The sequence below is a fragment of the Canis lupus genome, chromosome 12 (genome assembly GCF_011100685.1).
Source record: "Canis lupus familiaris isolate Mischka breed German Shepherd chromosome 12, alternate assembly UU_Cfam_GSD_1.0, whole genome shotgun sequence".
Classification (NCBI taxonomy): Eukaryota; Metazoa; Chordata; class Mammalia; order Carnivora; family Canidae; genus Canis; species Canis lupus.
Window position 1 is genome coordinate 65,986,281 of NC_049233.1, and position 27,370 is coordinate 66,013,650.

Here is a 27,370-nt window from a genome sequence, read left to right on the forward strand (position 1 = left end):
CCAGTCCTGTGTGAGGAGTTTCATGGGAGACACCAAAGGAGTTGGTGCTCCTGGCCCAGTGGCCTTACACTTCGGCAAGGATGTTGGTGCCATAGGGGCCATTTCAGAACCAAGACTTTACAGGTTTATTTATCACATGCCAGAAGTGGAGTCAATAGCATAACAAGAGGTTAAGAGGTGTCAAGAGGACAGCTGAACTCTGAAATAAACCCATTTTATTCCACAGAGGCTTAGAGAACAACTATGTTGTATTTATCAGTAAAAAATTAATATATCCATTACTAAGTAACCCCCTTTCCTCTGAGTAAATGGCCCATCTTCTCTTCTTCTCCTGGGGATGGCCTTGTCACTAATAGTCAGTGACTATAACCCAGCAGGTACATACCTAACTAGGAATATTTAGGACTGTTTCCCTGGTATGTTCTTTCTTATATTTTGACAGAATTGGGCAGCGTAGTTAAATATTCCTAGTGCTGCACTGCTTACTAGTCCTACATAGACACAGTTTTTAGTATCTAGATTTTAGACATGAAAAATTGAGATAGTCGAATGGTATCTTAATGTAATAGTTTTTATTCTTGTATAGTGTTCATTATTCAGAATATTGGAATGGCTTTCTGACAGATTTCTTCATTTGCTCATTTCCTGATTTTGAAAATTCATTTTAGGGAAGGATAACTAACCACAATTTGGTTCAGTGGGAATATAGAATTATTTTTAATACTCTTACTGGATGCTATCCCACATTGTCCAGATATGAGGCCATTGGTTTCCTTATTGGATAGCATTTTTATTTTTTAGAATTGATGCTCTGGGCTTGAGTGGAAAACTGATACGTCACTATGCCTGCCTTACTTTCTTCTCATATCTTGTTGCTCCAGAGTCAGAAGAGTGTAAACCTTTGTACAAGTTATGACATTGTGGTATATTTTATATATTCTTTGCTCACTGGCTGTTGATATTATTTCTGATAGTTTTGTGAAAATTGTTGCTGGCTCAGTGGCCCAGGCATATTCCCATGATTGGTAGAAGTAGCTTTTTAAGGCCATAGGTCTCTCTCAGCCATTTTTCCCACAACTCATTTTTATGTATCATGGCTCCCAAAATGCTTTTCTCTTGATATCCAGGTTGACTTAAAACAAGTTTTAAGAGCCTCATGATAATACACCTCTTTATTCACTCAACTCAAATGTGTTGAGTCCCTATTCTCAGTGGTCTCCACATCAAAGCTTCTTTGGGGCCAGGAGGATCACTAATCGCCCTATCAACCTTGTAACATCGAGGATGACAGTGTCCAGCACATACACAGTCATTCATTGAAAAGCACTATCAAAGTGCCTGATGACATGTACATCAAGGTAGATGGGAGACTGGCACAGAAAAGCCTTTCTTGCTAAGTGTGTGTGTCTATTGCATTATTTACTTGATGTGTTTAGGAATAGGAACCTCTAATTACCATTATTAATACTTGGAATTTTGTAATCAACTATTTTTATCAATATATGCAGAAGTTGAGAGAAAGAGAAAACACATGGATAACACATGTAGAAGGGCATATCAGTAAGATTCCTAAAAATAGAATTTTTGGGTTTATCAATTAGGATTAGGTATGGGCTATGTATAACAGAAAACTCAAATTTAATAGTGAATTATTTTCATGTAAAAGAAGTCTAGGACTGTTAGAGTAATGCTAAGAAGTGATTGAGGATTTGTCTCTGAGATTCCGTTCCGTCGTTGCAGGTGGTTTTCATTCTCAAGGTCCCCTCATGGTTCATCTAGATGTAGATGGAAAAAAGAAGTGCAGAACAAAAGGGACTATGTCTCATCTGAGTCAGCTACTTTTAAACAGTGTTCCTGAAAGTTCTGTAGGACTCCCACTTATATGTCATAGGCTAGAACTGTCATGAGGCCACACCTTACTGCAAGGAAGGGTGGAGAATTTAGTCTCTCTTCTTCTGGACAGTCATGTGCCCAGCTACAAATCAGCCTTCTGTTAATAAGAAAGAAGAATTGAATGGCCTGTTCCACTAAGTCTGAGGTTATGTACATTTTTAATATCAGTAGGTATCAATATTTTTTTGAAGTTTGCATTTGGTTAATACTTTTGCCAGTTAATCCAAATGTTTATTTGAATTAAATAAACATTTTTCAAAAAATCCTGAAACAGTTAAAAAAAATCCTGAATCGTGATTAAAAATAAAATGTTATCTTCTCCTGTATTTGAATCACATTGTCCATTGGAGGCATGAGTAGGATTTCTAATAAAACAAATAATGTCCACATTATAAACTTCTAATTGCTTCTGAAGTTTAAGGCCAACAGCTTAGTTTTTTACAATCTGATACTTTATTTACTATGACTTTCAATGCTGAACGTAGATTTCTTTGGAGATGAAGAACCTGGGAAAAGAGAGTCTATTTCTTTAAAGCTGGACTTCCTGGATTGTATTGCAGGTGCTAACTTTATTCAGTGCAGTTTAATTCAAAAGAGAAAATAAAAGAGGAGTTCATTTCAAGAAATGAGAGTCTTTCATATATCAGGCATCTTTAGCAGTAATAAGAAGTAGTTGTGCATTCTTTTGCAATTTAACACTTCCTAGTTGCCTTCTTATATAAATGCATATGAGTTATTCATGTTTTTATGCACCTTTTCCTTCCAAGAAATATTTTAATAATCATCACTAAACATAATACTGCATAAAAGAACTGCCAAGAAGAAAGAAAAGCCAGAAGGCTTTTTTAATGTCCGAGTGGTATCTAAATTTTAAACTTTTATTTTTTTCTATTTTTAGACCTCATATATAGATTGAGATAGACAAAATAAAACCTATTTTACTATAGTAAGAATACCACACTGTAAGCTTAAATTGCTGTTTTTTTAAATGATGGGTTTTGCCAAGTTCTTTTGGCAGCTACTCTAGGCTGAAAGTACTAGAAATTGATTACTTGCAAGTTGTTGCTAATAGTTTCCTTTTTTATGCAGCCCTTGTCACCCAGCCCAAGCTGGGGTCCCAGTAAAATGTCAGTATCTGCGGTAACTGGGGGAGTTGGGGGGTGAGGAACCTGTTGCCCAAGTAGAGTGAGTTGGCTCTAATTTACTCCTGGATGTCTGCATTCTTTTCCACGTCTGTCCACAAATAGCGTCACAGCAAATTAATGTAATTTTCTGATGGATGTAAAGAGTAACCAAAGAAAGCTTGTTGTGTTTGGTGGCCAAAATACCACACAGTGCGAGCCGAGTAAAACTGCTGGCCCATGTTATAGCACTCTAATTGATAATTATTTCTCAAAGAGCACATTATTTGGCCGTGTGGCAACAATTCAGTATTATTCCAGAGGCAATGGACGTGTAGGTGCATGTGAACACTGTAGTAAATATATGCTTCCTTTTGCCAAGAATGGAAGTAGGTTATCCAAGAGGAAAGGGTAGGGAAAAGAAAATATCAATTTCCTATGTACCAGAACAGGCCTGGCTTAAATCAGTTAGTTAAACTGTAGAGCATGAAATCTTGTAAAGTTTTTGTATTTTGTAGTAGAGGCTTCTGGTTTATATTTAATAAGCTAGAAAATTAACTCTCTTCTGGAAACTTGGAGAAAATATATAAATATATATATGCATGTGTTTGCTTTTGGTTCACGGGCACTGCCTAGTTCATCTTCCTTTCTACAGGTCTTAAAGTTGCTAAATACTTTCAGAGAAATGAAAAAAATGGATATGGGAGAGCTAAAATGGCAAGAGGAGGGAATCCTGGGTTTTTACACGTGTAACCTGTTAGAACAACAAAGTCACTGTTGGAAGGAGAAAGGCCCGAAAGCGTTTTCATCAGGATTAAATTTGGGGCAGCCCGTAGACAAGTATAGGGGACTAAGAAGCTCCTTCCTCCCAAGAATGGCCCAGGCCTCCAAAATGGAGATCTGGACCCTGTGGAAACTCAACAGATGTTACCTAGAGGACTGCCATGCGATGGGGCAGTCTGTTGTCAGGGAGATGGGGAGAGTGGACATAACATGATCTGCTCTCGTGTTTGGCTGAGAAAGGCAAGAAGAGAAACCAAAAACTGCTACCCACTCAGCTCTGCCCTTCACAAGCAAACAGCAGCATCAAGCAACAGCTGAAAAAGATGGTGACCTGATGCAGATGAAACACTGCAAAGTGACTGTGTTTGGGGAGCTGCCCTTTTATTAATAGCTTGTTTTCATAAAGCCTTATGGGTCCTCAGCAGAGCCGGATTAGAATATTCAAAATGCTGAATCTACGCATGTCTGCCTCCCCTTCCTGTGACTTCATTTTCCTTCTTCATCCCCTTGTCTTGTGTTCCTTCTCATTTACGTAGGCGTAGAGAAGAAGGTTAGCTAGAGATGAATTGCCAAGTTGCATCTTTTGCATTTGACCCCACTAGCTGTGAGACTCTTAGGTCCAAGGCAAAGGAATCAATTACAGACGGCACAGCAAACAGCACAAGCAGCAGCAGATTTTGCATCAGTTTCCTCTTTGTCCCCAAGTCCCATAGGAGTGACACAGATGGGCCCACATTTATGCCTCTGCAATGTGGTGCGTTTCTGTTAACAGGAGGAGAACCCTGAGTTTAGGATCCTTTATCTTTTATAATGGGCAGTAAGTGTATCTGTACATTACTCTGGAGGGAGATGCTATCCTAGAAATATAATCCAGAAGAGAAGACCATTAGTACTTCACTTGCAAGACATGCAGAAACACCAGAGACCTTTGGAGAATTGTCTCTCAACTTGGATTTATTAACCCTACAAGAGGCTTGTGTGACTTCTCTTTCTGTCCACAAATAAACATCAGGACTCGGCTGTCTTTCTTACTTGGAAAGGCTCCTGAGATCATGGCTGTTTGAAAGAACCTGATGAACTTTCTGGAGAAAGCTAACACAGGGTGATATTGCTCCAGATAATGCCTCAGAGAGTTAGAAGTGTACTATTTGAAGGTACCTTTGAACCTGAAAATAGCTCAGCAACACATCTGTCCTTGTGTATTTTTCTTCCTTTGTCTTGATTTGAGGGGATTAATCGCAGAGGCCCCTGTATGTACGATGATTTGTTATGCTTTAGGGGAATATCTAGTATCTGATCATTCTGTGAGCTCACACACACATTTCCTATTAGCAGATGAACAACCTGACTAAGGGGAAAGAGTTGGATACTTCAGGGAGCCCGGTGATGGGTTCCTGGAAGTTCAGGAGAAAATCTGTGTACTAAACTTACCAAGTCAGACTCAGCGAAAAAAGCAGGTAAAAGGCCAGGGGTCCTGTGTCCTCAAGAATGGCCTTGGAATCACAGACCGCTGGTATGCAGGGACCAGTGAACCCTGGAGCCCTGTGACACCTGCTGGGTGAGGAGTGGGCTCACCCCCTAACTCTCCACCATACTGAGATAGACATATTTTATGTGTTTATCCTTGCCAGTTAATATTATCCCTGCTGCCCTTTGGATGATAGATACTGTACTACTGATGCTCCTGTTGCCAGTTTCTAAAGTGCTTTTGAGCTCACCTGCACACACAAAGTAGATTAGAGCTGAGTACATATTAATACAAAAGAACTGCATTCCTATCATGGCCTTTAGAAAAACTGTGACTTATCCCATGTACATTCAGCCTTTTTAATTCATTATGGTTAGGAGAGTGGTGCTATTACTCACTTGTACATTTAGGAAGAACATCCTAGATTTTAAGTTAAAAATGCATGGGTATCTAAATGTTTTTTCCTCCAGAACAGTGGCATGAGTGCCTGATTCCTTAGTTGAGGAAAGTGTTCTCTCTGTATTTGATCATTTTATGTGGACTTTTGGGCTGTGTGGTGCTCATCTATATGTGTAATTGGCACCCAGAAGTGCCCTGGAATGAATAGTTGATTCACTTGGCATTTAGCAATATCATTACATTGGTCATCAGCCACTTTTGCACCCTGTGGTTTTAAACAAGAAGAAATCTTGCAAAACCAGTACAGCGAAATGCTGCACATGCAGGTGAGGTTACAGGGTAGAGAAAGCAGTTCCTCAGGAGGCTTCATTTTTAGCTGAATTGCATTAGGGTGTAGAAGGAGAAAAGAAGGGTACTGTAGGCCTAAGTCATTTTTCAGAATTGACTGCTGTGCTTTTTATTCCTATAAAGAGAAAGTCCATCAGTTGTTTTCTTTGCAGTAGCCAACAGAGATATTCTGCTATGTGGCATTTATGTTTTTGTCTTCTGCTTTTAACCAGTATCATCTTGAGTTTTTGATGACTGTTAGAATAATTAACACTGACATCTGGAATAGAGCCTGCTTCCAAATGGATACACGCTTGTCTGTTTTGTAAATCCTAAGCCAAACTTTTTCCTTCCCTAGCTGAAAAATGTGCCTCTATCCCTCCCAGTCTTTCCAGGGTGTGGGCTCTGCTTAGCTGTGTGACTGTGCCCACACGCTGGCATATATTTCAGAGCCACCCAGAAGAAATCAGTTGCCCTCGAAATAACGAGACAAAAAAGAATGGCTTTTCTGAGCCATAACATCTGAAGAGCTGGAAACAGTTGTGTTTGTATGCGTGATGCTAAAGCCAGTGAATTTCATGTGAAGGAAGGGATTGTAAACTAAGAACAGAAAAGCCGTTTTCCTGGATTTCAGATGACAAACTCTCAAGCTGTTTAACTCACCCACTTAGCACCTCCACAGCCATCCCTTTAATGTGCTTGCATGCATTGTCAGTGATTTCTGTTTCTGCAGGTTTTGTTGCCAGAAGACAAATAATAAAATAGTGTGCATATACAACCTGAAAGCAATGTTCTACTAGTTTTTGATTGAGGTTAAACAGAAGCATTCTGATCATGCTGTCCGTTGGCAGGCAAAAAGCATTTTTTAAAATTCACATAGATTTAAAGAAAGCTAATCTTTTCTGGCTCTGTAATAAACTAATTATATGTTTAAAATAGTACAGAGCTGAGTCCCTGTTTCAGATTAAGCCTCCTAATAGCAAGGTCAGGACAAAGCAGACGTTTGCCTGGCTTTGCCCGATGTCTCTGGCTTGAGGACCCATAGTATGGTGCCAGCTGTTTGAAGGCCGGGATACGTCTGCCAAGGATAGCCAGGTAGTACTGACCTGACTCACCGGTTAATATTCTCTGAGTACAGAAGCCACCAGACACATCACTGAGGAAGGCCTGGGTATTTAATAGCATATTAAGACGTGGCAGTAATCACGTTTGGTTGTTCTCTAAGAGTGGTGATCCCAGGTCAGGTTAGGACATGCCAGTAGTGTCTCTTTTGGGGTGTATCTGAGGAAAAAGGTGTCACTTCTAAAGATGATCTGATTTCAACAAGGCTCGCTTCATGGCTAGTCATTTTTCCACTCTTTCTCTTGCTTTTGTAATCCTAGGGATCATGTGCAGAGGCTTAGACATGGGTACATGTAAATCAATAACATAGATTTTTTTTTTCTTGTTCTTACATGTTCCTTGGTCACTAGTTAGTGATGCCTCTCTCCATAGGCACTTCAGTGACATCAGAGGGAAACACATAGAACAGTGGCGAGAGCTTCACTTTGGAGTTAGCCTCGGGCTTGATTACCAGCACCACCACCTACCAGACAAGTTACTTAACTTTTCTGTACCTCAGTTTCCACCTGACAGGCTTGTCGTGAAAATAAAATGAGATTAGATTTGTCAAGCACAGAGCATTGGTCCTGGTAGATATCAAGTACATTAAATTCTTTCAGATTGCGGGTGAAATAGACTCTTATTTTGGATTTTTCTTGTTCTTGTTTTTCTTTGAATGTGCCTTGGAGGAGATTTAGTACCAGAGTGTGTTATCTGTGATTTTGAGTGTACCTCTGAGGGCTCTGGGCCAACTTCATTACCAAGTAATGAGGCTCCAAAGCATCCCAAGACAGGTAAGGAGTCAGCTCTTCTCCCTAGATGGACAGGGGACTTTTGTGCCAAGCCCTTGCTCTACCAGGTAGCTCACATACTGTCATTTTGCTCTTCTTAGCATCTCTTATTATAGAAAACCTTAAGTCTACTAATTAGACTATCGTCTTGTTTTTGGAAATTGGATTGTATAATTGAAGTTAATACTCAAGGGAGAGACTTGCTACTTCACATTTCACAATGGATGCTTACTTCCATCTTCACTCACTTGAGGATTGTTCATGGAGCTTATTATGTTTTATAACATTTCAAAGTATAATTCACATTTATTTTGTGACTGCTGCTCCCTTCCCACCAATTCATTAATTAAACAAACATTTTTTCAGCACCTACTATGTACCAGGCCCCGTGCTAGATGCTAAAGCTATAATATGGTGACAGGTTGTACAGAGTTTGATACGTGTTGGGGGAGACAGACCTCTATTCCTCAGATTGTAAAATAAGGCAGACTGAGGTTGGATTGGTAGATGTGTAGATGGGGTAGGTGGGTGGATGGATGGATGGGTTGGTGGGAGATACTCCCCAGGTTTGTGCCCTGCACTTCATCCCTTCAATTGATGTGGTAAGGTATTATACCTTAAGGCTGGGGGATTGGAGTTTATCTCAGCTTGGAGTCCACTTGGTAGCTGAGTTCAGGTACTCCCCTGCATCTTTGGTCCTTTGTTTCTTTCACTATGAGTTAAGGCTGCTTGTTACTAGATGGGTTTCACAGTCCTCTCCATTTTCCCTAGTTTACTTTTTACTGAACTTTCTGCTCTGATCACTTATATGATGCCATGAAAGTGATTAAACTCTCTAATGTATTCCTGAATTATGGTCATGTATTTCCATTGCCCTTTTATTTTATTTACAGCCACAATAAATTTTCAAACTGGAAAAATTTACAACCTTATTTTTTTTTTAAATCTAAATGAAAATTATGTTAATAGTAAAACTATTTCTGTTCTACTTTGTTCTACTTGGCAGTCTGTTCTGCAGCTTCATGGCCTTTAACCCTCTGAAGCATCCATTCCATGTGGCTAGTCATGCATGGTCTTACCAGGGAATTTACATAGCATGTGCTTACTGAGCCCCTCATAGGAAAGGGAAATGGATTCAGTAACATCGGGGAAGAAGTTTGGAGGAAGAGAGCAGGGGCTGCCAAATGCTGTAACTTTAACCTGCTTTCTGGAGACTATCATTCTGTTGACTGCATACCTTGAGGTCCTTCTCCCTCAGTCTGAGGATAGGCAGGGGGTTGGAAGTAGGAGGGTTTGTGGGGAGGGGCAGGGTGCTGCAGGGAGTGGGTGTGGGCAGAGGTTTCAAGGCTGCCAGGGTTCTTTGTGCCGGAAGTGCAGGTTTGGCTGTAAGGAATGGAATGTTCCCTCTTGCCCTCCAAGAACAGAAACAGCTGTGGAAGAGCTTGAGAAGAAGATTACTAAGTGAAAAAAAAAATTAATATGAAAATAAAACCCACATAGAAAACCCAGCAAAACTGCAGTGGAGTGGTAGCCATCTTTTTCATGCTCTTCAAGAGAAATTTCTTCTTATCACTGGGGGGGCAGGACAGATAGTCTGCCCAGCCCTTCCTCTTCTAAGAGAGCCTCATGTATCTCACTTACTTTGCTTAGAGAATGGGTTCATTATGCTATTTATTAGACGAGTGTTATAATTTTATTTATTTATTTTTTAAGATTTATTTGCAAGAGAGAGCATGAGCACACAGGGAGAAGGAGAAGCAGCCTGATGCGGGGCTTGATGTGGGGCTCCGTCCCAGGACCCTGAGATCATGACCTGAGCCGAAGGCAGATGCTTAAGGGACTCAGCCACCCAGGCGCCCCTATTTTATTTCTTCTAAAGAGATACCAGAACCTGTCACTTACCGCATGAAAACTTGAAACAAATGTTAGTTTTCAAAGAGATCTCTGTGGGTAGAGGATTATTGTTAGCAAATTTAACGGAAATCTTGTTTCTAGCTGGAAATTTAATCCTTCAGCCAAGTTCCTGACAATATTTATTTTAGAACATCATCTTTTTAAAATAAGTCCCTTAATGGTTTAAACTTCGTGTTTTAGACAAGAGAAAGAATAGAGCTAGCCTGGAACTTGTCTTACACATCAGGGTTGATTGTGCAATCCTTTATGTGAATGTTTATTTAAGTTTTCTTCTCAGTCTGAAAGGCTTGCTTGGCTATTACAGCTGGTATTCCATATTGTCAGAAATAATAATTGTTTCTGATTTCAAGTCTGTTTTGTGCTATCATACTTTCTGTACTGGCTTTTGAGCAAGTTAGCCCCAAAGAAGATAAAATCTAGTGGAAGAAGATAAGCCAGCTAAAACCTAGACTCTACTGGTATCTAACAGGAAGGACCAGCTTCACATTTCTCCCTCAGATGGTGGCACTGCTTGGCTTTTTGCACCGAATGTAATGCTGTAGTGTCTTTGCACAGTTGAGGAATGAGAAGGAATGAGAAACAGGAGTATGTGGTTGTTATTTTTGAGGCTGAATATGTCCTCAGGGAAGTTCATTAAGTAATACTTTGCTGTATTCTTAACAGTGGGAGCTAATAAGTACCTCAGGATTAGGGTATGGCAAAAAAAAAAAAAAAAAAAGGATTAGGGTATGGCTTTTTCAGTAGTAATTTTTACCCAATCTATCTTTTTGGCATTTTGCTTGAAGGATAGTCTGTGAAAGAGATTGTATGGGATTGCGATTGCATGCTAATTCAGGGAGGCTCCTGAAAATTATAGGGATCAGTTACTGTTCCAGGTCATCCTTTCTTCAGCCTACGTCAATCCTTAGGTTTGTGCATGTCCACATAACCCTCTTTTTTGTTCCATACCTGTTGGTGCTGGGTGGACAAGTGACACAGGACAGAATGAGATGACTGCCCACAAGACAGTGCAAGGTCCAGGACCCTTCATCCTTTCCCTTGCCTTTTTTTTTTTTTATCTGGATCCCAGTGGCCTGAGTACTTGCTCTGTTTTACTCTGCACATATAATCCTGGCCTGAATCTGTAGCCCCGGCTCCTGCCCTTATTTTCTAAATAGGAGGAACTTGGACTTAGACAACATCAACTGTGCTGTACTACTAGATCCAGGAAGACTAGGGACCATTAGATTGGACTTAGAGTCTCAGTCAGTGGAAGGGTAAGGGGGAAATTCCAGTGATTCTCAGCTCTAATTGCACATTAGAATAATCTGGCCTCTACCCAGGCCTTACCCACACCAATTGAATCAAGATCTCTAGGAGTGAGGCAGGAGTATGTAAAGCCTCCCCAGGTGATTCTAATGGGCAGTCTGGGGGAGGAATTAATACTTAAGAGAAGTCAGGGCCTTGTCCAGAGAACTGCCTTTAAAAGAGCCTGTCATTATAAATCAAAGACAGCTTCCCAGGCCCTCTCCTGAAGCTATATCTTCGCATTACTCTGCAGTGGCACACAGCCCCCTGGGTCTCCTCGTGATTTGTGGTTTGCATTGGGCTTTTCACGTGACCTCTATCATCGACTGCTCAGGAGATGCATATATTAGAATTCCGGCATTTGGCAGCCTCATCCTGAAGTGTCATTGCCCACAAGTCAAAGCAGTGAGACCTACTTGAAATGCTGGTCCCGTGTGCAAGGTAGTTGAGTACTGTGTCTAAAGGCAATCCTTTGCAGATTGTCCCCATTGAAATCCCTTGGAAGGACCAGGTGGATGCCTGCAATCTGCCTGGTGGGAAGCAGTGGGTCTGGCTTAGGAGCTGACAGCCATGACCCTCATTTTTCTGCTTTTGAGATAGCACAAAAAAAAGAGGGAGAGGGAGGGGTTGTCTTAAAAAAAAAAAAAGAAGAAGAGTGGGCAGGGGCCTTTAAGAGTTAAATTACACAACTCCCTTTTTATTTTTAAAGTCAGTGGATTCCTTGTTGCCGTTGCTGAGAAAGATAAATTGATACCACATGTTGCTTCCAGACAAAACCCTCTCTGTGTTCCAGGGGAAGCACATGCAGCTGGTGTCTGGGTTAGTGGACAGTCTCCACAAGGTAAACACGGGTTGGAAAGGGGCTGGAGTGGACACAGGGCAGCAACAGTTAGGAAATTACCAGTCACTCCTGACTGACATGGCACCTTTGAAATACTTTTAAGAGTTTGAAATCTTTTCCTGGAAGGAGCCACCCTCTCACCTTTTGGCTTAAATTATACGATGCTCGGAAAACAGTAAGTGAACGTTTGTGATGTCACTGCTTCCGTATGTGGGATCTGACAGTTGAGAGCCTCTTTGTGCTTGGCACTCCACTGGGTACTTTGCATGCGTAATTTCATTTAACCTTCCCGAAGATCCTAGAGTTAGGCAGAGAGGGTAATTTTATCCTCATTTCATGAAAGAGGCATGCGAGGTTAACTCAATTGCCCAAGGTCACTGGACAAATGTCAGAGCCAGATTTCCAGCCTGGACCCGACTGATACCAAAGCTTGTAATCTCCCTTCAGCATCCCACTGTCCTCCGCCCCCCGCCCGCCCGCCCCGGCCACCTTACATTGTATGTGTGAATTATCCGGGTTGTAAGTGGAGAATCCTTGTTCATTTCAGGCAGCTTCTCTCTGACGCCTGATCTACTCTGCTGCGGGTCCGTCTGTCTTCACAACCCAACCCGTTGGCATATTTGTAGTGACCGTGTGCACTTTAATATTAACAATAAATGTATCTTACAGTAGAAAATCGTCTTTCAGGATAGCAAGAAAAATAACAGATTCTGATAAGTACAGTCATTTTTATGCTAATTTCTTCGAGGAGGCCCTAGCAAAGAAATCTCTAGGCTGTGGTCCCCCATCAACAGGACTGTGAAGTGTGAGTTCCCTCATGCTACCTCCTTCATACACCTTCTGTACATACTTCCTTGAAGGATTAGGCCACTAAATGCAGCTGCGGTCGGTCGCACAGAACACAGAGTTGCCGGTTCTGTTACTATTTGACTGTATCTGAAGCATTTCTGCCTGGTACAGGGCTTGCTTGCCTCAGTGTAAGTCATTTTGTGAAAAAGCATTGACAGAAAATGGGATGAAGAGTGTTCTTATCTCTGCTCTCTCTTCAGACACGTTGTGTTAGAGATGCTTCAAGGATTTTCTAAATCTTTGGGCCAGGTTGGAGAAAAACTGGGTGTATTTGTCCCTGACACTAAAGTTTCTTCTTAGAAGATGTTTGCTTCTTTATAACTCATCAGTATCTAGATATTTTAGTAGTGGACTTAAGTAACTGGAACTATTCACATAATTTTGGTTGAGGTTGTAGTAGCTTCTTGGCTCCTTTAGTAATAAGTAAATGTGATGACGGGATGGCCTGTCCTCGAGTCTGGTTGTTAATATTTACCTTACCATGTTAGCATTGATGAAAACATATCACTAGTGCTTGAGCCAATTAACAATGGCCTGCCTCACAAGGTATTTAAAAGTGTATATTAGAAAATTCATTGGAATCCTGTCAAACCATTCCTCCTTTACTTCAGCTCTCAATTGCCAAACTAATGTTCAATCTTAGAAATATAGGCAGGTATGATATAAGAATTAATGGAAAAACCATAAAACATTTTTAATAGTGGTTTTATAGTTTAAAATATACATAGTACGTTGGAAACTACAGACCCTAATGCAGAGGTCTTTAGAGAACTTAACTTACTGATCGTAAGAAAATTTTACAGTTGGCTTGTCTGTTTTTATAAATCCCACTTCTCATTCCTGGGACTGACATGAGGGAGTGGCACTTTGAAACCTTTCAGAAATCATATCACCATTATCTTTTGTTATTAGGTAAGGTGTGGGGAAACATTGCAGTTCTGACATATTATTTTGGCATTTATAATTATTTACCTTTTCCTGCTTCACCAAAATTTCCGTAAAGAAACTAGTGATTACGTCATGACCTCTGAGGTCTCCTCTCCTAAACTCACTTTGGGATCCTACTTATCTCTGTGGCCTTGATCATTTACATTAGAATCTAATTTACTGATTTAGCTAATCTACCAAATAATTTTCAACTCTCTCCCAGTGAGGATTATTATTCCTGGCATCTGACCTTGTTAGGGTGAGGGGCATTTGAACTGGAAGTAGACAGAAGGGCCTTATTAATTGGCCTTCTGTCAATGGCCCAACTTCAGATTATGGATCTTATAAATAAATGGAAAGTCGACCAGGCTGTATGGATAGAAGCTGCTGATATCTGGGACTGTCACAATGGTGGCAGTTTTTGTGTTGTCTTAGTAATGTAACTGGAAAAACCTGTCTGAGTTTTATGTAGGTAATACGCTTTAGGGCATGCATTCTACTACTCATAACCTCTAAAATAAGAGTAGAGCAAAGATTGGAAACTGAACCGCCGGTTTAAGAAGTCAGGTTTTGTTTCAGAGTCTAACGGCAAGTTAACATTGGTTTGTATAGAGGCTAATGCCCTCTCCCTAGAATGAATGCTATTATGGCCATCTTAATAAAGAAACTCGAACATGGGCTGTGTGGGCCTTCACTTTCAGGTTGGTTCTTCTGAAAGACTTTTCTTAAAAAAAGAATTTTATTTTTACTTTAGGAAAGACCTATCAAGTCATCCCTATTTCATAAAGTTATAGTAAAAGGTTGTGCTTTTTTTTCCTTTTTTTCTTTAAGGGAGGAAGAGAGTGGGAGCCTGCAGGGGCAGGGGGAGAGTGGGGTAAAGAGCATCCTAAGCAGATCCCATGCCCTGCACAGAGCCCAGAGATGGGGCTCCATCTCATGACACTGAGGTCATGGCCTGAGCCGAAATCAAGAATTGGTCGCTTAACTGATTGGGCCACCTAGGCGCCACAAAAGGAATCTTCTTCTCTGAGCAGAATAAGGTTGTGCTTTTATATCTTTCTTTCTTTAATGTTTCCTAAATGTTGGCACAAATAGCTCAATGACTTCTAAATAAATTGGTGACAAAGCTGTGAAAAGTTACAGTAAAAACATTGGAGTTTGGAAAACAAATTTTACTTCGGGTTATATATATATATTACCTGTGTGGCCTAGTGTAAGTTATTTAATATGTCTCAGCATGAGCCTTTATGAGGGCACTGATACCAATTTTGCAGGTTTATTATGAGGATTAGAGACCATGAATCTAAAAGTTATGGCCCAGTAACTGGCACTGCATTAATCAGGCAGGCTCTCATTTTCTTTACCCTTGTGATCAGGGTCCTGGGCCCTGACACCCTGCAGTTCTGTCCTGGATGTGGTGGGTATTTTAGCCCCTTTACCATGTGCCCTTGCAGAAGCTAAATTTCTGTCTCCAAATTTTAACCAATTACAGCTTGTAATTTTATTAAATTATGCATATACATTGAGGGTAGTGTTCTAGTAATAGATGACCATTAGAAAATCCACATAGGGCATTTTGGAGTTCTGTAAGTATTACTTTTTTTTTTTTTTTTTTCCAGTTGGTTTGGAATTAGTGAAACTAAAAATACATTTAAAAATATATATTGTTGGGGCACCTGGATGGGTCAGTCAGTTAAGCATCTGACTCTTGATTTCGGCTCAGGTTATGATTTCAGGCTCCAGGCATTCGAGCCCCATGTTGGGCTCAGCACTCCGTGGGGAGTCTGCTTGAGATTCTCTTGCTCCCTCTGCCCCTCCCCCTGCTCATATTTTCTCTTTCTCTAAAATAAACAGATAATACAGTCTTTAAAAAAGATGTATTATTCCCTAAGTGCTTTTAAAAGGGGGATAACCAGATACATAAGATTGGTCATTGTTAATCTTAGATGTTGGTGGTATGAACTCTTTCCAAAATCTAGAGCAAAGAGGACTGCCTAGGGTTGCACATTGCTCTCCCATAGCTTCAGAACCTTCCTGATTTTTCACCAAGAAGTTTGAGGTTAAGTTTTTTATTTAATAGGTCTCGTCATCTGAGTACTCAGTAGAACCACCTTGCACTTGCCTGCTTTTTGAACCCTGCAGAGTGAATTTTAAGAGCATGCCTCATATCTATTTTATGAAGTATTTTGCTTTTTTAAAGAAACGTGATTTCTGAACCATTAGTAGAGATGCCATTATCCTTTCAAAAAACCATAAGAGTAAAGGGAACTCAAGAGTATATAGTCTCCTGGGCAACATTTGTCTCATCAGATACTCACCGTGTTCCCTGCTTTTTTTTTTTTTTTTTCTCTCTCAGAGGTCTCTTTATGGCCATCATAGAAGTGCCAACATATGACCCATGGTTGTTAATGTTCATTGCCCAGCCTGAACTGGAGGCCCTTCTTGCATGGGAACATATACATGGCAAATACTGAGTATTTTGATTTATTACTTATGGTAAAATTCTGCTCTCTTTCTGTGTTTTAGAAACATTCTGGTAGAACACATGTATTTGCATCTTCTACATAAATACAGTTGGTGATTGCCAATTTTTTGAAAACTATGGTAACTTTTAGGATTGTTTGTATTTAATATATAGCATCAGGCAATACCTTTTGTCTTTAATTTGCAAATAAAAACTGATCTGGCCTGTAGGTGCTGTTGCAGATGTGGAGAATACCACCAACTCCTCTCTTTTACTGCACCTGAGGCATTTTATAGATTAGAAGAGTCCACATCAGGTGATGAGCTCTTCCCACCATGGACTCTGTTTTATTATAGCAATAAGAACTCCCTGACTTGGTAGCATGACTGGTTCCTGAAGTATATTATCATATATCATTCTTACATCATCCCTGTCAGGGAGGGATGGTTTGGATGTTATTATGGCAATAATGAAGATAGAGAAGTAAAGTTGTTGCAGATGGCTTAAATGATTTGCTCAAGGTCACATGGTTGATCCGTAGCAGAGATAGGACTGGATCTGGGTCATCCTAGCCAACCAAGCTTATCTGCCAAGCCAAGAGGAGGATCTTGCAAGGTGGCTGCAATTTGTTGGGATTTTGATGATATTTTGCCAATTTCTTTTTTTAACCCTTTAATATAGAATAGTTTTAGATTTACAGAAAAGTTACAAGACTAGAACAGAGTTCTCATATACTCAGCATCAAGTTTCCCCTGTGTTAACATCTTATCTTAATCTATGGTTAATTTGGTACATTTGTCGCAATTAATGTTCCCAAATTGATATATTGTTATTAACCGAAACCCATATTTATTCACATTTCCTTCATTTTTACCTAATGTTCTTGTTCTGTTGCAGCATCCCATCCAGGATACACCTTACATTTAGTCATCATTTTTCCTTAGATTCCTCATGGGTCTGACAGTTTGGAGGAGTCCTGAATAGGCATTTTTAAAATGTCCCTTAATTGGGATTTGTCTAATGTTTTTTTCTCATAATTAGACTGGGGTGATGGGTTTTGGAACGAAGACTACAAACGAGGGTGCCATTTTTATCATGTCAAGAATGTAATCAACATGACTTAGCCTTAATGATGTTGATCTTGATGACCGGAGATAGTGTTTGTTTCTCCGCTGTAAAGTTACTTTTGCCTCTCCTTTCTATACTATACTCTTTGGAAGGAAGTTACTATGCTCAGACCATTGCCTCGAGGGAGGGTATCTATATAAACAATTCAGAATTGTTCTGAGTGGGAGACTTAACCTATTCCGTCAACTCAGTGAATCCTACTCTACCATTTTTTCTTATGCCTGTTGGACAGGTGTGAAACTGTGGCAGGAAGAGATGACGTCGAAGAAAGGATTGGTAACAATTCACACCAGTTCTGAGTTTATTAGATGTGGTTGAGAAAAGGTGGATGCTGCCTTTATACTAGCAGAGGAGAAAACCGTAAGAGAATAAAATGCCCCCCCCCCTCCCCCCCGCCAAGTGATTAATTACCCTTAGAGAGCCAGGGAGGTTTGTTGCAAAGTGCAGGGAGAGAGTGCAGTGGTAATAAATTATAAGTGTGAACTTTAGTATAGGTATAGGAAATGCAATTACAGAAAGGACAACAAAATTTAGGAATTTGGGGAAAACAGCATCATTGAACTTAAACATTCCAGCATCTCCTGGATACAAAACCATCTCCTACCTCCTAAACCTCAAACTTGGTGTGTATTTACCGTGTTGTCATTGAATTCCAACCTGGTTGGGGGCATATCATACAAATGTTTATCTTTTTTTTTAATCTCCAAAATTAAGGAGCCCCCCCCCCCAAAAAAAATGAGCATGATTGACTACTTCTCTGGGTGCCTACCTTGGGGCCATTTTTTTCTCATATTCTTCATTTTCCTTTCTCTCCACAGAACTCTATCCGGCACAACCTGTCACTGCACAGTCGGTTCATGCGAGTCCAGAATGAGGGGACTGGCAAGAGCTCTTGGTGGATCATCAACCCTGATGGGGGAAAGAGCGGGAAGGCACCCCGGCGGCGGGCTGTCTCCATGGACAACAGCAACAAGTATACCAAGAGCCGTGGCCGTGCAGCCAAGAAGAAGGCAGCCCTGCAGACAGCCCCTGAGTCAGCAGATGACAGTCCCTCCCAGCTCTCCAAGTGGCCCGGCAGCCCCACGTCACGCAGCAGCGATGAGCTGGATGCATGGACGGACTTCCGCTCGCGCACCAATTCTAATGCCAGCACTGTCAGTGGCCGCCTGTCACCCATCTTGGCAAGCACGGAGTTGGATGACGTCCAGGATGATGACGCACCACTCTCCCCCATGCTCTACAGCAGCTCAGCTAGCCTCTCACCCTCTGTGAGTAAGCCATGCACTGTGGAGCTACCACGGCTGACCGACATGGCAGGCACCATGAATCTGAATGATGGGCTCTCTGACAACCTCATGGATGACCTGCTGGATAACATCACACTCCCATCGTCCCAGCCATCGCCCACTGGAGGGCTCATGCAGCGGAGCTCTAGCTTCCCATATACCACCAAGGGCTCCGGCCTGGGTTCTCCAACTAGCTCCTTTAACAGCACGGTGTTCGGACCCTCGTCTCTGAATTCCCTGCGCCAGTCTCCCATGCAGACCATCCAAGAGAACAAGCCAGCTACCTTCTCTTCCATGTCACACTATGGCAACCAGACACTCCAGGACCTGCTCACTTCAGACTCACTCAGCCACAGCGATGTCATGATGACCCAGTCGGACCCCTTGATGTCTCAGGCCAGCACCGCTGTGTCCGCCCAGAACTCCCGCCGGAACGTGATGCTTCGAAATGACCCAATGATGTCTTTTGCCGCCCAGCCTAACCAGGGGAGTTTGGTCAATCAGAACTTGCTCCACCACCAGCACCAAACCCAGGGTGCTCTCGGTGGCAGCCGTGCCTTGTCGAATTCTGTCAGCAACATGGGCTTGAGCGACTCCAGCAGCCTTGGGTCGGTTAAACACCAGCAACAGTCTCCTGTCAGCCAGTCTATGCAAACCCTCTCGGACTCTCTCTCAGGCTCCTCCTTGTACTCAACTAGTGCAAACCTTCCCGTCATGGGCCATGAGAAGTTCCCCAGCGACTTGGACCTGGACATGTTCAATGGGAGCTTGGAATGTGACATGGAGTCCATTATCCGTAGCGAACTCATGGATGCTGATGGGTTGGATTTTAATTTTGATTCCCTCATCTCCACACAGAATGTTGTTGGTTTGAACGTGGGGAACTTCACTGGTGCTAAGCAGGCCTCATCTCAGAGCTGGGTGCCAGGCTGAAGGATCACTGAGGAAAGGGGAAGTGGGCAAAGCAGGTCAGTGCCCAGTGCTATGGCATTTAATAACAAAGTGGGGGTGATGGGGGGAGGTTGACTTTTATTTACTTTGAACTTTCCTCCACATTGAGAAATAGAGGACCATGGAGCAGTGGTACACAGAAATGTGGCTCCCAACCATTTCATCTCCAAGTCAAACGGGGCCATCAAGTGCCCCTCCCCACAATTTGCTGACAGCTCAGGAATTTTACTGCCAGTAAAAAGAACATACACACATTCAGAGATTTTATTCTTCTTTGTATCCAGTCACCCTTGCTTATCCATGACACAGGTCTCCCTACTGGATGTATGGATGAGGATGGATGGAAGGGGAGGGAGGGGTCCTTAAGTCACACAAACTTCAAGGTTAAGGACCCAGCCAGAGAACATTCTCAGACCCTCAGGTCCAACACTGCCATTGTTGATCTTCGACGTTGTGGTTTCTTCATCTTTTTTTCAGTAAAGTAATAATTCATAGGTACTTTAATTTAACTGTAGAAAATATATTCTGACTCTTTCATACATGAGTATTTCCACCGAAGGTGAGATCTGTTAGATTCTTCACCATAGTCCTAATCATCTTTATTGATTAAGTGTTCAGCATTTAAGCATTTAAAATAGCAAAGGATTTGAGTTGAAAACAGTTTTTATGTGAGAAGGAGAGCATGTGCTCATGTGCTTCTCGTTCCCTGAAGTACAAGTGATAGCAGGTTCCAAACAGTGACATGGATTGGGAGCAGAGATTTTTTTTTTTTTAATTGTGGCATTTTAATACTGTTGGAACCTGAAAGATCATACAACATGATGTGGTAAGAGAAACATTTTATTGGAATCGGAAATCAAGGGTTCAGTTCCACTGCTACTACTTTCTGGCTAGAAATTATCAGGAGAGAATAATTGCCCCCTTGTTCCTTCACAGGATTATTATGAGAATCAAATGCCCTGAAGTATGTGAAAGTACTTTGTAAAACTGCAGTGGGCTGAAATATGTATAGTGTAATTAGGTAAACATACTGACTGACAGATGAGTAAGCAGGGAGCCCAAGAGGGTTAAGTAGTTTATCAAACGTCACACAGCTGGACCTAGAATCCATATTTCTTGAATGGCTTGAACTGTGGTAGTTTTTCCTAATTTTCTCAGGGTGGAAAAAAAATAGGAAGTGCTCTGAACTGGAGCTAGTGTCACAGAAAATACACCGGCTTGCCCTGAAACTCTCCTTAAGAAGTAAGATGAGCACTGGGGTATTTTGTGGACAGGTTTGTACCCCTAGACCCTACCCATGTTCAAGGGCTGTGTTCTGTACCCCAGCTCCTCTTTTAAAAACATCTCAGCAAGCCGTTTACACCCTTCTTTAAATGGTGTAAAAGGGAAATGGGATTCAAAGCCTTTCAGACCTGAGCCTTGTTTAACCCTCTGCCCCGGTGAAGGAATTACAAGGGTCTCCTATGGTGAGCTCAGCACAGCTCACTGGGTAGTTGTCGAAAGGGGAGTGTCAAGAGTGTTGTGATGCTAAAGCTTCTCAGCTTTCTCAGGCATAAGCAGGCCCCTAATGGAACTCAGACATCTGTTTTCAGTCATTTAATAGCCCTTGAGATGGTAAAAAGACTGTAATGGAAGCTAAATAGGGTGACACACTTGCATGCCAGCCAGTTCAGTACCATAACAGAACTCAGACTCAGGAAGACTTGCCTTGAGAAATTTAGATATTTGCCTTTTAGAAGAACAAATAGTTTGTCTTCCTTTAAAAAGTGGAATGTGATTGTGTCTTCTAATGACACAAGTAAGTTTTAATTTTGGTGTAGTTGTAAGGAGGCCACTTTCTGATTCATTGAGAAGAGGTAATTCTGAAGAAAATGTACTACCCATTCTTGTCTACTTTTTCAAGTGCAGTTGAATAGCATACCTTTCTTGTATATGTATGATTCTAAAAGATTGTGTAAAAATAGTTTAAGGAATATTTAAACACTTACATTTTAAAAACACATTTAATGAATTATTATTTGTATGATAAATAACTACTTTTGGGATAATGTGTTTTATTATTATGCCCTAATGGAACCATAGGGTCGTGTTCTTTTTCTCAGAACATTTGGGGTAGATTTTTTTGAGAAGATAACTTCTTCATTTAAAAATGAAAAGTAACCAAAATTTCCTAACAGTGAACCAGCTCTGTGTGATTAAAGCAAGAAAAGAAGCATCCTAAAGACAATGGGCGGGGGAGGGGGGGGGCCTTTGAGGGAGTCTGGTTTCTGAGGTTAAGATTTCCATATTGCTTTGGAATAAATTGCTCCTCTAAAAAGCCAGGAGCACAAATGGCCTGAAGTATATTCTTTACTTTTAAGCTTGTGACTATCATGTTGAAGCCTCCCCTAAACTCACAAAAGAGACCTGAGGCCACAACCTCAGACCGCCCTTCTCCCGAATTAAGCACCCCAGCTTCCCAAGAGTTGTTCTATAATGACTTTTTTGGTTTGGCTTTTTTTTTTTTTTTTTAAACTAGTAGTCATGGTATTCTCCAGACTCCCTTCCTGGCTTAACAGAAGGTCATATGATCCTAAATTAGAACCCTCTAGTTGTGGAGTTAATGGAGCAGCTCTATCCAGTTGACACACAGTCTTGCCAGAGAGCCGTGGAGAGGTGCTTCTCTGGAGGGCTGGGTGTTTCACACACGTCATTCATCTTAGACCATATGTAAAATCCTTTGACCCATGGGTCTATCTGGAAAAGAAAAAAAATACCCGTACCTTTTTATGAGTGCCAGCTACTGGGGTGTGAAGGGCACTGTCTTCTGTCATAAAGCTTGATGCATGTACCTTCAAATTGGCAGCAGAGATGTCTGTGAGCTGGTATGGCCGTTGCAACACCAAGCTTCCGGTGAGCCCTCCCATGTCTGATGTGTGTCTCCTCAGAGGACAAGCAGCCTTAGTCTCATTCTTTTGAGGTCAAAAGTTGCCTAAGTTCACAAGCTCTTTCATTCATCTTCATCTTTTGGCGTTGGGAGACCCCATTAGCGAGCAGCCCATTATTTAGTTTTAAACCACTCTGTGATAAAGATTGGAAAACCTCAACCGGAAAAGGCTCAGGGAGCCGAGAGGCAGTAGTCTTCCTGCTTCTGCTTCACCACCAATGAATCTCACAATGGTAGGTTTCTCATCTGTCGAATGAGGATAGAATCGTAGAATCATGCGCTTTCAAAAGTGCATAGTATACGTAATTTTAAACCCGAAACCTAACATTCTGTCTGGGAAGTGGCCCTATTAGAGATACGTGATGATGCAGAACTATTAAGAAACAGTGGCACAGTAATGTGGAAACAGCAGGATCTCGTATTGGAGGCCATTTAGAATTCATATTTAGGCTGCTTTCCAAAAGGAGCAAATTTTTGATACTTGTTGAACTGATATTTGAATGCTGTGATTCTGTTTTGTATTCATGTTGGGGAATAGGACTAATTCTAACCAAATATAGGCAATGTAGGCTATTTGTGTCATTTTTTTTTCTTGATGTAGAAATATCTGTGTTAGGCAATGTAAGGTATGATAAATATGAATCTGTATGTATTGCATGGAGAATATACTCAATTACTTGCACTTGTGGCTGTAGTCTAGTCTGTGGTTACAATATGCCGGTCTCAAGAATTTCTGCATCTGCAGGGATCTTCATTCTTACTTTTTAAAAAAGTCTGAAGTCTGAACCGTCACTCATTGAGAGAATGGCTGTCTGGATCTTTTTAGTGTTGACAACAGTAAAGGAAAATTGACACAGCTGTGAAAAGGGGTTTTCTGTGTAGAGGTTGGTACACTTCTTACTTACATTCTTTTCCCTGGAAAGCGGTGCTATCCAGTACTGAGGCTGCTCTTCCGGGACACAGGGAGAGACCTCTGCCTGAGTGGCTCTCACTTCAAGCAGTTGCATTTGTACTTGGCTTTCTCCAAGGTCTTTTTGGCCACAGAGCTAGTGGGAGCATGAATAAATGGGGTAAATATCACCTGAATTACTGCTGGAAATTCTTGTAAACTTTAAGCTCCCATTAAATGCTTCTTTTTCCAGGGTTCGTAATGCTCAGCATTTGACATATTATAAATAACGTTTTTTTTTTTTTCCAAGTATAGTATTCCCCCAGGTGCCACCTATGCTTCTCATAGGCTTCCCTTTCTTTATAGAGATGGGTGAAAGGGACTTGTCAGGATCTACCTCTGTGCTGTCGTTGGAGAGATTGGCCAGGGTCCTGCCTTGTTTCTGGGGCAGGTAGAAGGATGTTTGCGGATTGCTTTCTCTTCCCGACTTGGAGATGCAGGTTTCAACACTGGATTTTCATTCCAAGATGGAGATTCCCCATCTTGTAAGAGACATCATCTACTTCACCCAGGTTTTGTTGATGTGTTCATTTGATGTAAAATATTGCTTTCCCTCATCTTCCAAATTGTTTTGAAGTTTAAGATTCCAAAAACTAAAATGAATTAAAATTTTGTTTTGAAAATTAGTGTGACACTTCTGATATTTGGAGGTCCCGTAAGTCAGCGTGTCTCAAACCGTTTCATAGGACAGTAGATCCTCAAGGTGTTCGTGTGTATTAAATAGAAAATGCATTCTGTGGATACCATGGTAAACAAAGGGAAATAGGGTTGTTGCCAGCTGGGCTTCTCAGAGCCTTAAAAGTTAAATAGATGTTATATGAACCTTCTGGGAGAGGATTGAAGTGTTTCCTAAATTTATTTGATATCTTGAGTTAAATCTTTTTTCTCTAAGAAACCATAGGACCAGTGGTCTAAAGAAACCCCTAAAGACATGAGCCAGGTACCCACTTCAGCTCACTGTCCCTGGGGTTCTGCTCTGATGGGAACCGTGGATTTTAAAAGCCTCTCCCTATAACCCACTCCAAGTTGAGTACCATCCATGTGGTATAGCAGAGGAGCGGTGGGATTTGTAGCAGAAGGCTGCCGATTTCATTGCTATATGTCAGAATCAAGTCACTCATCTCCCTCAGTCTCCATTTATTTATCTGTGAAATGGAGTTAAAGTGGAAACCTACCCCTCACAGAACTCTTCTATGGGCTACTGTCCTTTGGCAACTTTTATTGTCACTTAGAGTGGCTCCAGAGGTTAATACAGAATAAAGGAGGCAACCAAGCCAATCTTACACTGTTGGCGGAAAGAGCAAGTACTTTCCCCAATAAACTAGAATTAGTCTGGTTTCTTTTTATTAAAAAGGTATAGCAGTTGCCTGCTCTGTGAAACCTTTGATGTCCCCTAGAAGTCCTGCCTACCAGTTTGGAGGTATCCACCAGAGAAACCTTTGTTTCACTGACAGGGAGCTTCTGACCTCGGTGGAACGAGGAGGTTTGTATGTGGTGCCTGAAGCGTTCCCTTAGCGTCTTTAAAGGATGGCCTGATTAGTCCTAGCTGTTTGGCTTCGGCTTTCCTTGGGCTGCCTGTCAGTATGCAGAAGGCTGGTAGCACGCCACCGAGGAAGGGCCTCCCCTTGCCCCTTCCCTGCTCCCGTAGTGTGGCCTCTTCCTGCTGGGAGGGAGCCTGGAAATCTGATCTTCCCCTTCCCACTGCCAGCCCATCCCAAGCCACAGAAATAAAGCCGAGAAATAAAGAGCTGTTCCAGCCTCCTAGGGCTCTCTTGAGAGCCGAAAGGTTGCCATACAATAAATAGCTTGATGCTGGCAGTGGTCTGGCCACGGACACCCCCACCCCTGGGGCTGGTGGTTTACCCCCTTACTGGCCAATGTGACACAGTTTGGAATTCAGAAATTGTGGTCACTGTGCCCTTAAGATCTCTTCTAATTATAAGTTCAGTGAAAACTCAGAGAAAATGGGCTGTTCTTCTCTAGGAGCTTTCCTGCCATAGAAGCGGGACTCGGCTTGGAACTGAAGCACGCCACTCCCTGAAGAACTGCTGTGCACTTGGGTGCGGGTCTTGTGCTCTGTTCCTCTCCCCCAGGGATAGATGTGGACTGTACTCTGTAATTCTGGATTTTCTATTTTTTTTAATAACCTCTTTTTTTTTTTTTTTTTTTGCTAAAATCTCTGATACTCATTTATTAAATGATGAGAATTACTTAGTCATGGAAGCCCCAGAAGGTAATTCCAGTGTTGCCAAAGGATAAAACGTTAATTGCCAGTCTTGGCTTGATTGAAGGTTTGCATATCTGTCTATCTTCTCTCCTTCCTCCCTTCCCCCTCCTTCCTCCATCTCGTTCTCTCTGATGAAGGAAGTCTGGATCATAAGATTCATGTCTGTGGAGTGTTTGACTCCTTAAAGAAATTCAATGGCCAAGAAGAGAAGGCCAGAGATTCTGAGGTTGAAATTTTATATTACTTTCCAGTGGGTCTCCATGTATACAGGCCACTGTAATTAATTGGAGCTTCCATTGGTCATTCTATGTTCAGAAATAATCAGAAAGCAGTACAGCCCAACATATGTACTGTTAGAAGGTGTCCCTTTGCCTGCTGCCCGAATGCCTCAAGCCAAAGCATTCTCTGTCCAGTCCTAGTCAATTCAGGCTGCCTGCTGGCTGGGGTAGGGTGCCCCATGGAAGGGAGTTCCAGGCCCTTAACCAGGCTGAGCCAGGGACATGAGGGCCTCCCACAGCCATGCAAAGTGTCGGTTTACCTCACTCCTGGAGTCTACACTCCTAGCCAGACTGCTGACCTCAGGTCAGTTCTTTGTCTCTGTCAATCTTGGAGCCACCTGAGACCCTCCTTTCAGTTCCCTTCTTGGTTTCCTTCTTCTGTTGCACTGGTATGATTGTTGCTTCTTGGCCACCACCTGTGTCACCTGCATGTCCTCGTCGTACCTCATCGGTGGACGAGTGGTTTGGACTATTGGTAGAACTAAAATAGCCTATTTTGTGTTTCCAATTTCAGAATCACTTTTGGAAAAATTAGATTGTCTTCAAAACCCTGTGTATCTAAAGCAGGAAAAGAAGACTTTGGAGACCCTTTTCTTCTGTACCTGATTGTGGAACCCTTAGATGGGCTGGCACACCAGACCTACACTCGCAGTCCCAAGTCCCAGGAGTCTAGTGCGTCCCCAGCCTTAAGAGGTAGCCCCACACTCCCAATCTCCCCTCCCTCAGCCAGTAAATGCAGTGAAGACTCACACAGGCAAACATAAACATGGGATATTCAGGTCATGATTTATGGCTCTGTGCGTTTCTTCCTGTACTATAGTTACCTCTTGTTTGTACGTAGTGAATCATGAAAGCAGTGATAGCATTTGAGAGAGTAGCAAGACCATAAATTTGGGGTAATAAAGGAGATGCATATGGTAGGATATACAGAGAAAGTAAATATTAAATACTGTTTTAAATTTTTTAATTTTTTAAAAATTGCATTAGTTGAGCACCTGGGTGGTTCAGTTGGTTGAGCGTCCAACTCTTGATTCTGGCTCAGGTCATGATCTCAGGGTTGTGAGATCCAACTCTGTGCTCAGGGAGGGGTGGGGTCTGCTTGAGATTTCTCTCCTTCTCCCTCTGCCCCTCCCACCCCTTGCTCATGTGTGCAAGTTCACTTGCACACATGCTCTCTTTAGAATAAATAAAATAAATCTTTAGGGAAAAAAGGCATCAGAGCCCATGGACTGCATTTTCTAGAAACTTCCCTTTGCTGAAGCTCCTCAAACTCAACACCAATTTGCCCTCCAGCCTGGCCAAAACCTCCGTGCCTACTCTGTTTCAGTCATGAACTATTATTCAGTGTCCAAAGTGGCAAATTGACAACATTTGTCAAAACATATTTTTATAGAGCTGCACCAGCTAATTCCCCTTCTCTGGCAGTCGTGGAGGATGGTACTATTTGGCCAGCACGGCAC

General features: G+C 41.8%; 1 protein-coding gene across 1 annotated transcript in view; it reads left to right on the top strand.

Moving 5' to 3' along the window:
• Positions 1-27,370, top strand: part of FOXO3 (forkhead box O3) — a 121,051-nt gene that overhangs the window by 84,058 nt on the left and 9,623 nt on the right. The window contains exon 2 of the mRNA XM_038554880.1: positions 18,112-19,547. Coding sequence (XP_038410808.1) covers positions 18,112-19,512 — 1,401 coding nt within the window. The 3' untranslated portion in view covers positions 19,513-19,547. The remainder of the gene's footprint in view (positions 1-18,111; positions 19,548-27,370) is intronic.